Raw genomic sequence first — 16,069 nt, forward strand, 5'->3', positions numbered from 1 at the left:
TTTAGCTGGTTATGCAATATATAAATGCAGAGAATACTACCTTAGTCTTAGGCGATATCTCGGCACTGAGGTGGAGACGCCGTCCTCCTGATATACCTCTGTGCTGAGTGGAACAGCTGTGTCTGGTGATGGGTGACAGCTGTCACCCAGGCTACTCCCATGATGCGGCAGCGCCCTCTGGTGCCTGGAGCCCGCACTCCAGGCAGGGCGCCCTCTGGTGGTGGTGGGCCAGCAGTACCTCCTCTTCAGCGGCCCACACAACACACGTGGTCATTACTTGGAATGGCACAAGATTGATTGAGTATTCTGAGGACAGGTTGGACATCTGAAACGTCCTCATGGAATTTCCTGTAAAGGGACAAGGAAAGAGATGATGCTATTGGTGGAGATTTTACAAAAATTGAAAGATTGATCTGTAATGTACATGCACCTGAATCACGTACCTGTTGTATACTCTCATTATCACGAGTCTGGCCCAAGGTATAATAATAATAATAATAATAATAATAATAATAACAGTGGTCAACAAAAAAAAAAAAAGAAATTTTCTTGCATGGACTTTAAGAACTGATTTAGGATCATTTTGGGGTATTGAATCCAAATCTCAGCTCAGATTTCCTCAATCACATCATGTTTTTTTACAATCTGCACGTTCCGTATTGATGGATTACACAAAAGTTGCTCATTCACTCACGAGTTTGACGCCACTAATCTTGAACAAAAGCAGCTTAAAAAGCATAGTTTTTAAACCAGGTTCACGAAATGTGAACAAGAGCCGTAATATTGTTTATTGTGCCGAAGAGGTGTGCGAGACTGCAGCTTTTGTTTCAATGCTTGATACGAGAAATATGTTTTCATATCTCAAAAACGTGATGTGAATGGCAAAAACTAACTCCAGATTCTGATTCAGCACCCCAAAATTACCCCAAATCCGCTGAAAAACTCCATCCATGAAAAATCGTGTTGACAAGTGTAATAATAATAATAATAATTATTATTATTATTATAGTAATAAAACAACAACAACAATAATAATAGTAATAATGATGATAATGATTATTTCATAAAGTACTTTCAGGTCAAACCTTTCAGATTTTTATACATACTAGAACAATAGCATCAAAATAAAAAAAGAATTGCAACAACTGTAAGAACAGGTTTTTTTTTTAAATGATTAAGCAGATGAATCATACAGAGCATCAAATTAATCTAAAATCTTTTAAAACCTTGTGCTATTTATAAACAGTAGGAAACTTTTTTTTTACTTGAATGGACTCGGACAGAAAACTGCCCACTTGTTTTGTGATGCTTTACTCCATTGTCCTTATTTTTCTCAGTTGTTGTGCTTATTTGTCTCATTGTTGTACATTAAACAAGAATAAAGTTTGAAGAGTCAAAACCTAAAGTACAGTTGAAGAGGGAAAGTGAGACACGCAGTCAATTTCAGTTTTTGAATACAGTTAATTACTGGTGAAGAGTTTTGATGGAGTAACGTGGCTCTTAAGTCATTTCAACTTTGTTACTGCATTCAGTTTTTTTCTGAATGTTAAATTTGCTGCTGTCCACACACAGACGTCTGCATGTAGGAAACCTCAGTCTTCAACCGACCGACACAGCCAGTCGCTTGACGACATCCGACTCTACCAGAAGGACTGCCTGCAGTGGGCGGAGCTCTGTCAGGACACCGCACATAGCTACACGTTTGGCTGCACTGAGGAACACAGCGACGGCTGCGGTTACCAGGGCCTGGCCGAACAACGCGGCGGCGTACGCGGAGAGCAGCAACCCTTCCCCATCAAGAGAACCAGCAAGTACTTCTCCCTGGACCTGATCAGCGATGAGGTTCCTGAGTTTGTGGTCTGACGGAGTACGAGGTGGAAAGAAGGCAACCTCATGGTTGTTTCTCCTCCGTAGCCGATCCAGAGATGCTTCAGTCCTCGGGAAACTACACAGGAGAGGAATGTCAGGGAGTCGATACGTGGTAGTTTCTATTTTCAGCAGTGAACAGCACTGGCAACGAGTTAGCTCAACCCTGTTGTCCCACGTCAGACACATCAGATCCAAACAAAGAACTCTGACGAAATTAAATTTTCAAGAATATACAGTTGGTTTCAAGAAAACTTTTATATTTAAAATATTACTTAAGTCTCTCCTGATTGGCAGAAATCAAAACAAAAGTGTTTTCTCTAAACCGGTTTCACATTCTAATGCCATGTTTACCTCCTTCATCCTTCTAATGCCATAAAAAGACTCAGGTCTTCAAACATCATCTGCCACAGAGGACAAAAGCACTCTGAGCTCTGAACCAAAGACAAGCCGACACAGAAAAGACCTGAAACAGCATCTCTGTCGAGTGGGAAGATGAAATGGCCCGTTACCCCTTTAGAGACACCAGCCGTGACTCTCTCCTTCCCTGCCAGTCTTCTTCTAGGCAGCGTCGCCGCTTCATTTTACCTCAGCCGGGTGTGCAGTGTGCCAACACACGGAGCGTGCCTTCCTCTCACTATGCAGATGTCAAACCTTTGCCTTGACAATCACAACATAATCTAGATCATTTTAAAGATCCACTCCATTAGAACACATATTGCTCTCACAAACCTTTTAAAATCTTCTTTTCAAAGGGATTAAAGTGATTTTAGTCACCCAACAAAGCATCACTGCTTCACACGGCTCCGTGTCCTGTGAAACCCGACTCAGTGGAGTTTTCTGAGAGGAATGAGGTCGAGTAGGTTCAGACATGTCCTTACTTGTGTGGTGCTCGGCCATGAACGCATCCCTATAATCAGAACGCAAAATGGAGCCCAGGTGGCTGTCAGCCAAAAACAGTCCATACGCTTTGATGCATACACGTATTTCTTTTTGCTCACTCAGCTCTGATTATTACTTCATTGTGCTTTTTCTGCTGTTTTAAGCTGGAATTTGTTCATTTGAATTTTTCATCCTCTCATTTTAACTGACATACATTACATCTGTTTTTTTATGATTTGTACGGACTTGTATATGTTGAAAACGTGATCGCATTCAGTATTACAAGCAAAGTATGTGACAGTATTATGGACGTATGATGTCAGATGCTTTATTTTGTGTATCTGAACAAGAAAGACAAGTTTTAGTGTCTCCCAGTCACCTGAAGCCTGTTACAGTGTCTTTTAAGTATTCCTAGGCTTTGGATAAGCCTAGGCATGTACCCTCCGAGATGCAGTGAGTGAATGAATAGTGTGTGAGCATGATTATTCAAAAACAGAAACGCTAACATCTCATAAGTCTTTTTTGTTAAAGAGGCATATAATGAGAGTAAACAGATTGCACTCGATGCACCAATTTGATGAGTAAAGCAAATTTATTTTTGCTTATATGCTATATTCTGCCACCTGCTGGACATGTGTGGGCTTGTTGCAGGGAATAATCTTGTCATCACACGCATGATGGATATTAGGACGGATGTGGGTTAAAGTTACATGTAATTTGAAATGACCTTGTCAGTTTATTTCACTTCTGAAGTCCTGGTTATGTATGGTGGTCACTACCATTGCTTCTAAATCATATGCAGCAGAAATTCTGAAAACAGAACAGACATTTGTATAACTGTAATTTCCAGACTATAAATCATGTTTTCTTTTGTGTTTTTGTTTTTTTTAACTAGTTTGGGAGGACCTGTGACTTACATTCCAAAGGGACTTGTATGTTATCCCCCCCCACACACACACACACATACGCAGACAAAAAAAAAGTGTAACATTAAACAAAAATTGTGGTTTTCCACACAGTGGGAAACAAGAAACACAACCTTAAAGATATTTAACTTACGTTCTTTATGTGAGTGTTTGACTGAATAGTCTTTCCAGATTGTTAACAAAATGTTTTTTCTTCATGCTTGTGAAATATATGCATCAAAAATGAATGCAATTTATAGTCTGGAAAATACAGTAGGTTAAATCTGATTGAGTTAACTAGTATAATACAATAATACTTTCATAAAGCGATGTTGTTTTAGCTGCAGAATGCTGACCAAAGAGTTACAAATTTATCTCCGTTCACTTATACAAACACAAATTTCCGAGATGGGATTGAAATTATGGTTTAGGTATTGAAACAGCCTGGATTCTGTGTTGTGTGCTCACAGTCAGATTGTTAGGTATGATTGTCCCGGTGATTAGCAAAGTATCTCTACTTTTTAAACTTGTTGACTGTGTTGCCGAGCTGCATGTATGTTGTGTTGGTTTTGTCTCTGTGCAGCCCCCCAGACCAGTTAACTTAAACAAAACTGCATTGCACCCATTTTGAGTCTTTCTTTAATACAAGAACACCATTCCACAGCATTTATGAACAAGTTTGAAAAATGTGTCTATGTACTACATTTCATACACGATACTGCTACGTAACTAAGACACTTCTATATATCTCTTACAGGTTGTTGCTGGCACTGTTTTGTAATTATTTCTGCTTTTTGGTGGACATTGTCTGAATTCATATTTTGATGGACAATAATGTTTCTTCTACATATATTAATACAGTTTGTGTGAAATAGCCATACAACTATAATCCAAGTCATCATATATTGTGCTCATTCCTTTACGACTTTAATATATGCTCATACACCAGGTAAGAGTCTGTATGTCTGCACTATGTGTCCATAATCCTTTCTGTGAAAGGATCTCCTTTTACAAATTTTTAAAAAGTGTTTTTTCAATCACCCTGTAGTTAAAAAAATATGATTTTGTTTTAATTATTATTATGAAGTCTGGTCTGTGCCTTGTTGGTACTAATGCCCCCAATATCCATTAAAAAGGTACCTTTATTTACCAAAAGACTCGTCTTTCTCTCGTGATTTCAGATTTGTCTTAGTTTGCAATAATGTAAAAGGAATAGTTTTTCATTGCAGATTAATTTACCATTTATGTGTTCATTTAACAAAAACAAGGAAAAAAGTTTTAAAATTATTTTGTACTTCGCACATGAATAATCATCAATCTATGAATTAGAAAAACAATGAAAACTACCAGAGCCATTGATGAGTTTTTTAGTTTAGTTTTTTTAACTTATTTATCCAACAAACTTCAAAACACACAATTGTACAAATTGCAAAAAGAAAAGCAGCCAGTCGTCACTCGTGAGAAGCTGAGATCGCTCTCTCTTTTGCTGAAGATTGATTATAAAAGTTCATGATTATCAGATGACAAAATTATTGACTTCTTACTGCAACAGGCAGAAGAGGAAAGTAACACTTTAGTTTCATTGTGATGCTTGATTTTTTTTTCTGCCACAAATCTTCGCCAGGACACTGCTTTCGGTAACAAAAACAACATTTATACATTTTATTTGTTTATGTTGCACACACTACAGTAAAACTACTGAAACAAGTTATGAAGCATTTCTATTGAACGGTTACAGTTCCTTTTAAATTGGGTTGCACTGCCCTCTAGTGTAGCCCAGAATTACTGCGATGCAAAAGTTACATTGTCCACATGGGGGCAGTGTTGCAGCACTTTAGAGACGCCCGCACGGCCGCTTTTGTCCGCTGAGTGATTTGTTAGCCGACTTTTATTTATTTTTATTTCATGCACTGACTCAAGCACAGAGTATTTTCCTGGCAAAAACCAAAAGTAGAAGACTTAGGTAAATGAAAATTTACAAGTTGCACGAGGAGTAACTGGATTGTCTCAACAGTAGACTCATTTATGAGGTATGTAACCTGTCAGCGCTTAAATGTGACATTATGTCATGTACATTAGCATTTTTGGTAGCTTGGTCGTGTTATTAGCATTTAAAGATGTTATCAGCATGTAAACTGCATGCTAAATGTCACACTAGTGTTAACGCTGTCAGTACTTTACACCACATTCACTAAGCAAAGTTAGTCAAAAACGGCTTTCAACTTGATTTAGGAGAAAATCCCTAATAAATGTGAGGTTATTATTTCTGCCTCTAGGACTCGTAAAATCAATGCTAAAAGTAGTTGATGTGAAACTGGTCTTAGTTACTCACTATGTCTTAGTCGCTGTCAGAGGTGCTGAAAAGGGGAGAATAAGGAGAAGGATTCCAGGGGGCCATGATTGACAGGGGCCCAGAGAGGCCCCTAATACATTTATAATACTGACAAAATAATATACTGCAGCAGATAACTGAAACAATCCTTCACATGGTTATGCAAGCATCAGATTTGGCATGAATGTTCTACGTAAATCAGTGTTTGGGAAAAAAAAGTGCTGGCCACGTGAAAATCCAATATGATGGCCAGGTAAGGGTCAATGAAGAATTACACAGGGGTCAAAATTTAAAAATGCTCCAATCATATTGAAAGCTATACCACATTATCACAAAGATTCCAAAAAGGTATAGTTTGGGCTATCTATGACTGAATGTTATGGAGTTATGGGGTAAAAACAGCAAGAATGGTAAGCAAGGTCAGTTTCAGTTTGTGCGGGAGTCAAAAGTTAAAGTTGCACCAGTTTTGGTAAGAAGTGGTACAAATTATTGGTTGAAATAATAGGATTAATATACGGCATAGTTTTGACTGTGTTGAATGCATGGTTTGCAGAGTAAATGTCAAACAATGTTGACGTACATTGGATTCTATGACATGTGACGTATTTTACCCTGTAACGTGACAACTAAGCATGACACATGGTGCAGACTATTCCTTTTTAAAACCCTATTAGCCAATAATTTGCATCACATTTGACAAAAATTGGAGGAACTTTAACTTTTTACCCCTGTACAAACTGAAACTGACCTTTCTTACCATTCTTGCTGTTTTTACCCCATAACTCCATAACATTCAGTCATAGATAGCTCAAACTATACCTTTTTTGGAATCTTTATGATCAGACACATAATGTGGTATAGCTTTCAATGTGATTGGAGCATTTTAAAATTTTGACCCCTGTGTAATTCTTCATTGACCCCTACCTGGCCATCATACTGGATTTTCACGTGGCCAGCACTTTTCCCAAACACTGATTTATGTAGAACATTCATGCCAAATCTGATGCTTGCATAACCGTGTGAACAATTCTGGCCAAAAGTCATACTTCTCTGTTCCACTAATATGGGATGTGACTCAGTAAGATTTCTTTTCATGGGGCCCAAAATCCCTGGCAATGCCCCTGATCACTATGGTCAAATTAAAGTCACCGATTCATTGAACCTGCATGTTTTTGGAAGTGGGAGCAGCCAGAAGGAACCTACGGAAATACGGGGAAAACATGCAAACTCCACACTAAAAGGACCAGATCGGAATCAAACTTGGGACATTATTGCGATAAGGCAACAGTGCTAACCATTAACTAATAACTCAGTCCTCAGCGACCCCCTGACCTGCACATTTGCTTGCCAAAGCGAATTAGTTGATTCATGTGTGCTCTGCCAATCACAAACTAACAAATACCTGAATGAGCTAAACCATTTTTGGCAGAGCAGGGAGAGATGGAAAAAGTGCAGGTCAGAGGGTCCCACAGCATACGCTGAGAAAGGCACAACCAAGGAACTGGGGTATCGGAACATCTTTGCTAAATACAGACGGGAGATACCAAAGTTCAAGTGTGGAAGACCAGTAGAATAGTAGAGCTAAGGCGCTGTGGGACTTCAGGTTCTAGACAGCAAGTGGGTGCAACCAGACATAGTGGTGGTTGACATCGAGCAGAAAAGGGCAGTCATGGTTGATGTGGCAATTCCAAGTGACAGCAACATCAGAAGGGGCATAAGAAAATCAAGAAGTGCCAGAATTCAAAGGGAGATTGAGAGAAGATGGGGCAGATAAAGGCCACAGTGGTCCCAGTGAAAAATGGACTTCTGTGAGCTGTGACCCCCCCAAACTCAGAGAATGGCTTCAGTAATTTCCAGCTACAACATCTGAGGTCTTTTTCCAGAAGAGTACAATACTAAGGAACAGGTAAGATGCTGTGCAGGACCCAAAAACTCCCAGGGCAATGGACCTGAGCTTGAAGGAGAAACACCCACCACCAGTAGAAAAAAGGTGAGGTTTAAAAATTGAAACTGGATGCACACTTTACTTTTTCTAGTTATTTTTAAGTATTAAAGAATAAAATAAGAAAAATTTAGAGAAAGTTAACAGTAGCCCCATTTATAATTAAATGTGACAATATTTTGAGTTGTGCAACTGCAGGTGCTCAAGTAATGCTGGAAATAATATTTGCATTTCAGTAGATAGTAAAGTAAATCCTTTTGGCTGCTGCCTTGTCTTCATTCAGGGTCACCACAGTAAATCCCAGGTGGATCTGGATGTTGAATTGGAATTAGGTTTTACGCTGGATGCCCTCCACATTACATGGAGAAATGTGGCAGGTGTGGGGTTTGAACTGGGAACCTTCTGCATTGAAATCAAACACACTAACCTCTATGTTTCAGCAGATAATACTACTGTACCAATCAGAGCCACTGTTTGAAAATGTACCTCATACCTCAACTGTCCCTCTCAAAATAAGGCAAATAATCCAAAATCAAGCCAAATTGTCTTGTATTAAGCAAAAAAAAAAAAAAATTGCCAAAGGGGTAAGAAAAAATTTCTTGGTTAGAATTCTCAAAACTAGCAAAATGTCTGGCACAGAATAATCAAAATGTGGCTTAAAACTAGACAGTATTTTTATTTTATGATTAGCCTCTGTCTTAAAATAAGGAAAACAATCTTGTTCCTTTGCTTGTGTGATTTGAAATCTGTTGCCTTTCCTTGTTACTGGTTAAATACAGCTTGATATTAGCTGGAAAAAACTAATTATTAAGAAAAAGTGAGATACTTTTTCCCAAAATAAGGCATTTTTTTCTTATGTGAAAAATGCTTGACAAGATTATTTTTCTATTTAGACAAAAATTAAGTCAAATTTTCTTTAAACAAGGCTTTTGTTACTTTTTTATATATCAGTTTTTGCAGTGTGGGGGAGCTTGTTTTCCATTCCAGTGGCGGCGCGAGGAAATCTTTGGTGGGGGAGCTGAGGAGAGCTGGGGTAAAAGTTGGAGGGGCTCCACAAAATGTCATCCAAATGAACAATATATAGTAAATTGCTTTATAAATACCAAGGTATATGTTTTAGTCACCCGTGCTCCTCTAAAATGTGGTATCAATGCACACACAGATCACTTAGAATGATTGCATTCATCACTTTGCTCAGTTACACAATATTGAGACATTCTCAGTGCAAAACTGCAGTTGAGATCCACAAATATGTCAGTCGCTATTCACATTATTGGCAGAATTATTGGGGGGGCTGAGGGGGGCTTGGCTCATTATTGGGGGGGTTTAAGCCCCCCAAGCCCCCCTTGGCACAGCCACTGTTCCATTCCAACATCAGACTTTGTTATTAACTTGACATTTTTAACACAATACAGTGTAAAAATTAACTTTTATGTCGCTGTGGCTGTGGGCAAATTAGTAAGGGTTTAAAAATAGTAGTTTTTTTGTGATGGGGGGGCATTGTTTTGTGAACGCTGTACTCAGAAACGTCTGAAAAGATATTTAAACAAAATATTCGATCAAGAAGTTTTCATATCATTTAGCATTTCTGACTAGGGGAAGACGAGCTGAAGAAAACCTACATATACATGTGACACCGAGGCAGAAAAAGATTAATGTCACCACAGAGACAAATATGAAAGACAAAAATGGATGCCTTCATCAGCAAACACTACACTCTCTCTCTCTCTCTCTCTCTCTCTCTCTCTCTCTCTCTCTCTCTCTCTCTCTCTCTCTCTCTCTCTCTCTTTCCTGCACAGCTGTACAGGAAATCAGTCTTTCTTCCACCATCTATCGCTGTCACCATGGCAACACAGAGGGGGAAATCCATTCTCTTCTTCTCTGCCCCCTCATCCCTCTTGCCTTGTTGGCTGTGGAGCAGCGTGTTTCAGGCCTACATTCAGGAGGTTATCATGTTTGGACGCCACATTAACAAGGCCTCTAACATCTAGATTCGTTCATCTTTTCTGCAGACGTCCACGCACCCACTCACCGTGTCCCCACTCTGTGGGAGCTCTGCACTAAGAGACAATGCCACTGGTAAAGGCTACGTAATCCCACAGGCCATTGGGGCAGGACAGCAGCCAGATGGTCGTAAATCAGAAAACAGATCCAGGCCCCTCCCTCTGTTGCATTCAGCTGTACCAACCCCACCCCATATGACGCGAACACACGTATGCCAGCAGCGCACACAGATGCCCACCGCAGCATCCTTCACCCACCTCCTTGCTCTAAACAATACCTTCGATGTGTTTTATACCTTTTCAATCTCAGATGAGAAATTAGACACAACTTAATGAGCTGAGAAAATTATTATTTGTTTTTAAATAGCTTTTAGTAACCGTAAGAATACATAGTAATATGGACAGTAACGTCACCTTGTGTTGGTAATTTTAGTGATACTAGTGAATAATAGTGTCTGCTGTGACCACATCTGCCTGTGTGGCTTAACTGAATTACTAAACCAGCATATTAAGTACAACAGCTGCACTCACACCGCAGGGTGCAGAGATGATCCCCAGAGCTGATAATAAAACACAGTAATCAGATTACAGATGAACGGGTCTCTGGATTTCTTTCTTTTTTCTTTTCTTTCTCCTCTCTGGGATGAGAGAGGGAGGGGCCTTACTGTCACTCGACAAGACCAAAACGGGTCTTAGAGGACCCAGGAAGAGCTGTTGTGCTTTGTATCTGGTGACAGGAGCTTCCTGTGTTCGCCTCCACAGTAACCATGACTCAGTAATTCTACTTTCCTGTTCCGCTTTTGTCAGTGGACGTGTGCTGAAGTTCACCAGAGTGGAAGAAGATGTGAGTCACTGAAAACATGATTTTAATGGGATGGGGAGAAGAATTTGGAATCCCTACACAAGTGCCTCATGGAGAATCTCACATAGTGGATGTAGCATGTAATCCCACAGTTGCCTCCTGGGCGCCTCCCTAGGAAGGTGATCCAGGCACATCTAGCTGTGAGGAGACCTCGGGGAAGACCCAAGACTAGGTAGAGAGATTGTATCTCCACACTATCTTGGGAACACCTCGGGATCCCCCAGTCAGAGGTGGATAATGTGGCCAAAGGGAGGTTTATCAGTTGAAGATGAGTGAGTGATAAAAATGTTCTTTCTTGCAGCATAGGTGAGCATATCATAAAGTCCGCTAGAGCTAGCATCCTGACTTGGATGACCCAAAAGTAGAGACAGTGGATTCATACTTAAGGCCACACCAAATATTGTTCTTATATCTTGAAAAATATCAATGCAGCTTGAACATGAAGCAGACACACAATAACACCCCTCTGGTATTTTACACTTTAAGAACAAAGGTGGAAGCTGGAGGTTCTTTTTTATTGTCTTTTGTTGGCAGAGATTTGTAGGTGATGTAAGATTTTATACTTGCCAACTGTTTAGTGCACTTGGCAACTTTATCACAAACAGGATTGGTGAAAAGGCTCAGCCCTGGAGGAGGCCAATCCCCAACAGAAACAAGTCAGACTTACTGCCGAGAACCCGAACACAGCTCTCGCTTTGTGAGTACAAAGATTGGATGCCCCTGAGAAGGGACCCCCTCATTCCATACTCCCACAGCACCTCCTACAGTATCTCCCGGGGTGCCCGATCATACACCTTTTCCAAGTTCATAAAACACATATAGACTGGATGGGCATACTCCCAGACACCCTCCAGGATCCTTGTGAGAGTTAAGAGCTGGTCGGTTGTTCCACAACCAGGACAGAACCCGCATTGTTCCTCTTCAATCAGAGGTTCGACTATCAGCCGAACTCTCCTTTCCAGCACCCTGGAGTAGACTTTACCATGGAGGCTGAGTAGTGTGATGCCCCTGTAGTTGCACTCTGTGGTCCCCCTTTTTAAATATGGGGACCACCACGCCAGTTTGCCACTCCTTAGGCACTGTCCCAGACCTCAACACAATGTTGAAGAGATGTCTCAACCAAGACAGTCCCTCCACACCCAGAGCCTTCAGCATTTCTGGACGGATCTCATCAACCCCTGGGGCCTTGCCACTGCAGAGTTTTTGACTACCTCAGTAACTTCCACCAGGGAAAATGATGCGGTACCCCATCAGCTTCCAGCTCTGCCCGTACTATAGAGGGCACTCCAATATGATGCAGGAGTTCCTCAACGTGTTCCTCCCAGCACCAGATTACATCCTCAGTTGAGGTCAATAGAGTCCCATCCTTACTGTAGACAGCTTGGATGGTTCACCATTTTCCCCTAATGAGATGTCTCACGGTCTGCCAGAAGCACCTTGGTGATGACCAAAAGTCCTTCTCCATGATTACTCCGAACTCCTCCCACACCTGCTGCTTTGCCTACCCCACAACAGAGGCTGCTGCCCTTTGGGCCTGTCAGTGCCTTACAACTGCCTCCCAGATGAACTCCTTCTTCAGTTGGACGGCTTCCCTTTCCACTGGTGTCCACCACGGTGTTCAAGGGTTGCCGCCCCTTGAGGCACCAAAGACCTTTAGGCCACAACTCCCCACTGCAGCTTCAGCAATGGAAGCTTTGAACAGTGCCCATTCCAGTTCAATGTTTCCAACCTCCACAGGGATGCTAGAAAAGCTCCACTGGAGGTGTGAGTTGATGTTCTGTTGGACAGTGGGCTCCTCCAGACATTCCCTGTTCATCCGCACTATCCGTTTGGGCTTACCAGGTCTGTCTGAAGTCCTCCTCCACCCTGTGATCCAACTCACCACCAGATGGTGATCAGTTGACAGCTCTACCCCTCTCTTCATCCGAGTGTCCAGAGCATGCGGCCTCAGATCAGATGATATAATCACAAAATTGATCATCAACCTTTGGCCTAGGGTGCTCTGGTACCACGTACACTTATGCTCATCCTTATGTTCAAACATGGTGTTTGTTATGGACAGTCCATGACTACCACAGAAGTCCAATAACAAACAATCGCTCGGGTTTAGATCAGGGAGGCCGTTCCTCCCACTCATCCCTCTCCAGGTGTCTCTGTCAAGGCTGAATACTCCAAACTGCTGTTCGGTGCATATGCACAAACAACAACAAACGCCTCCCTGCCATTTGAAGGCGCAGGGAGGCGACCCTTTCATTTACCGGTGTAAACTCCAATGTAGTGGCACCCACCCGGGGACTCGTGAGTATCCCCAGACCTGCCTGGTGCCTCACACACTGGACAACTCCAGAGAAGAATAAGGTCCAACCCCTATGAAGGAGAATGGTTCTGGAGGTGAGGCCCACCAGATCTAGCTGGTAATGCTCCACCTCCCGCACAAGCTCCAGCTCCTTCCCCCACAGCGAGGTGACATTCCATGCCCCTAGAGCTAGCCTCTGATGCCTGGGTCTGGTCTGTTGAGGCCCTCGACTTTCACTGCCACCCATGGGACAGTGAACCTGACACCAGCGGTTCCCCCCTGAGAGTGGTGAGCCCACAGGGTGTAGAAGGAAAGTCCATGTTGCATTTTTGGGAACCGGGCTCTGTGCAAGCCCACCCACCAGGGGTTCACTGACAGGGTCTCCATCCAGGCCTTGTTCCAGACAGGGGCCCCGTACTACCTCCGGGCCAGGTCACATTTCCTCTTCCTCATTTTGTCATGGTGTCATTGTGAACCATTCTTAGTCTGGTCCCTCGCCTGAGACCAATTTGCCATGGGAGACCCTGCCAGGAGCACGAAGTCTCCAGACAACACAGCTTTCAAGTTTATGAGGGCACACAAATCTCTCCACCACAATAAGGTGATGGTTGTGGACCCCTGCCACATTTCTCCATATAGTGTGGAGTTGTGTCAGGAAGGGCATCTGATGTAAAACTTGTGCCAACTCAACATGCAGATCCAAGGTGTAGTGAAAACAAGGGAGCAGCTGAAGGGACTTACTTACTTGATGTCTCCACATAGATCAGTGATCTAATAAGATTACATATTTGTCTAGGGTAGGACCTTAACTGGGTTCTTGCAGTGCTGAGCAGCAGCAGCTTTACTCTGGGCTCCTTCTGAAAGTCAGAATTCCTTGCCCTGTCTTTTAACGGTGGGCCCAGCCACCTTATCCCGGTCCCGTGAGGCATATCAAGTAGCTGTCAGGCCAGAGAGGTTAGGTGATATCCTGCATCATTTTGTTGGCCCACCCAATGATATCTTCATATTTAGACATATCTAGAATCCTCCAAATGGAGATGTCCAGGAGGCATCCTAATGAGATACGTGATCAACCTCTGTTGGGTCCTTTTAGTGTTAAGGAGTAGCGATTTTACACCTTGTGAATGTCAGAGTTTCTCATCCTGTTTTTAAGACTGAACCCAGCCACTCTGTGAAGGAAACTCATTTGATCAGTTGTATTTGCAGTCACCTTCTTTCACTCACAAACCAAAATTTGTGACTATAGTTGATGCTTGCAGTATTAACTGACTGGTCAATTCTAAAATTTGCCATCTTTCAAGTCTCAGTGTATTTTCCCCTTAATTGTGAACAAATTCTGCATTGATATTTGCACTTCTGTTAAGCTTCAGTCATTTTTGCATCACTTATATGAGATGGGATTGCCGTGGCACCGGGGTAAAACAGGTAGTGTAGACTTCCCCCTCCTTGACCATCTCCTCCAGTTTCTCCCCAGGGATCTCTAGTTGTTCCTAGGCTAGATGGGATATGTAATAGTAAATGGACTGTATTTATGTGCTTTTCCATCTCATGCAGATGCTCAAAACACTTTACAATGATGCTTCACATTCACTCATTCACACACAGGCACATTGATGTCAGAATGCTGCCAAACAAGGGCCTCAACTGCACACCAGGAGCAACTTAATTTCATTGTTGATGCACACATTCTTTCTCTTTCAGTCGTTCTCTCTCCATCTCTCTTTCTCCTGGAAGTGACCAGGTCTCGATGGATGGATGTACAGTCGCACTGAGGCCATGTGGTGTGCTTCACTGTACACGGTGTCTCAGTGGTGGGTACCCCAGCAATGACAAAAGGCCAAGGGGCTGCTCATGTATCACTTGCCTAGGAAAGATAGATCATTACATTGGGAGGTGGGTATGGACTAGTTGTCTACCTGAGTGGTTGCCATCCATGACCCAGTAAAAAACACTGGAGCTGCCCCTGGTTGTGTAGCATTTTTAATATTGCACCTGACTGAGGTGGGGCTAATCTGTGCTACCCTATATTCTAATGTGCCGCTAATTGATATTCTTATGCAAGAATCGATCTTTTTCATGTGACATCACAAATCGGTCATGTTGGAGACATCCATTCAGAGCGGAAAAATTTGTGAAAAATGAACAAAAGGGTTGAAGTTGTTCCACATCCAGGTGGGGGACCAGTGGATGAAGTGTCCTGACATGCCACCATCCAGGACCAGGCCATATAGTAATGACCAGGACTTGTTCACCCATTGAAAGGTTTGTGTCAATGTGCCTGAGGATCCCATCATCTGAGGTACGGAGGCAGTGATCCTCCAGTCAGGTCATAACAGTAGGAACCGCACCAAGGGACAGCATGTCCGTAAGGCTGAGGGAGCAGCCAACCTAAGTAAGAAGGTTAAATCTGGTGGAGTGGTGCTCCCTAGCATTGGAGTTGAGATGATCAAGGCTGTAAGAGTGGCGCTCGTGAACAGCTCAGTCAAGATGGCTGAGTGTGCCCGTAGTACACAGCAGCAGTCTGAACGTACAGCAGCTAAACCCGCTAAAATGCCTCCCTGATTATTCTGTGGATATTTTTTCATCTCTAGATTAGGAATGTTGGCACACCACTCTGGTCCAACATGTCACAGAGACTGTCTGAGCCCATATGGCTGTAGATCTACCAACTGGTGTTCTTTTCTACTGAAACGATGTTAAAAAGCGATTCTAGAAAAAAAAATACGTGAAGCTATAAATCAGTGAACATGTGAAAATCTTTTTTGTTTTTGGGGTCAACTTTTTGTTTACATCATGAGTGTGTCCAATATGGTGGACTCGTGGGTTTGCCCATTTTAAAAAGTCGTGTTTTGTGTGTCATTACTTAATACGTGTCTAATACAGTAACTTGGAAATGTAGTGGAATGAAAATGTGTTTTTAATGGAAATATCCAAAGTCAAAGTAAACGTACTGAAAGAGGGAGGAGGGATTTTCTTGTAGC

The 16,069-nt window shown here is 42.1% G+C and overlaps 1 protein-coding gene across 1 annotated transcript in view; it reads left to right on the top strand.

Annotated features, from left to right (window-relative positions):
* frmd6 (FERM domain containing 6) overlaps positions 1-4,808 on the top strand; it is a 79,115-nt gene extending 74,307 nt beyond the window's left edge. Inside the window, exon 14 of the mRNA XM_034159329.1 lies at positions 1,573-4,808. Within this exon, the coding sequence (XP_034015220.1) occupies positions 1,573-1,863 (291 nt within the window). The 3' untranslated portion in view covers positions 1,864-4,808. The remainder of the gene's footprint in view (positions 1-1,572) is intronic.
* The last annotated feature ends 11,261 nt before the right edge of the window (positions 4,809-16,069 follow it).

Source organism: Thalassophryne amazonica, chromosome 19 (genome assembly GCF_902500255.1).
Source record: "Thalassophryne amazonica chromosome 19, fThaAma1.1, whole genome shotgun sequence".
In the NCBI taxonomy this organism is placed as follows: domain Eukaryota; kingdom Metazoa; phylum Chordata; class Actinopteri; order Batrachoidiformes; family Batrachoididae; genus Thalassophryne; species Thalassophryne amazonica.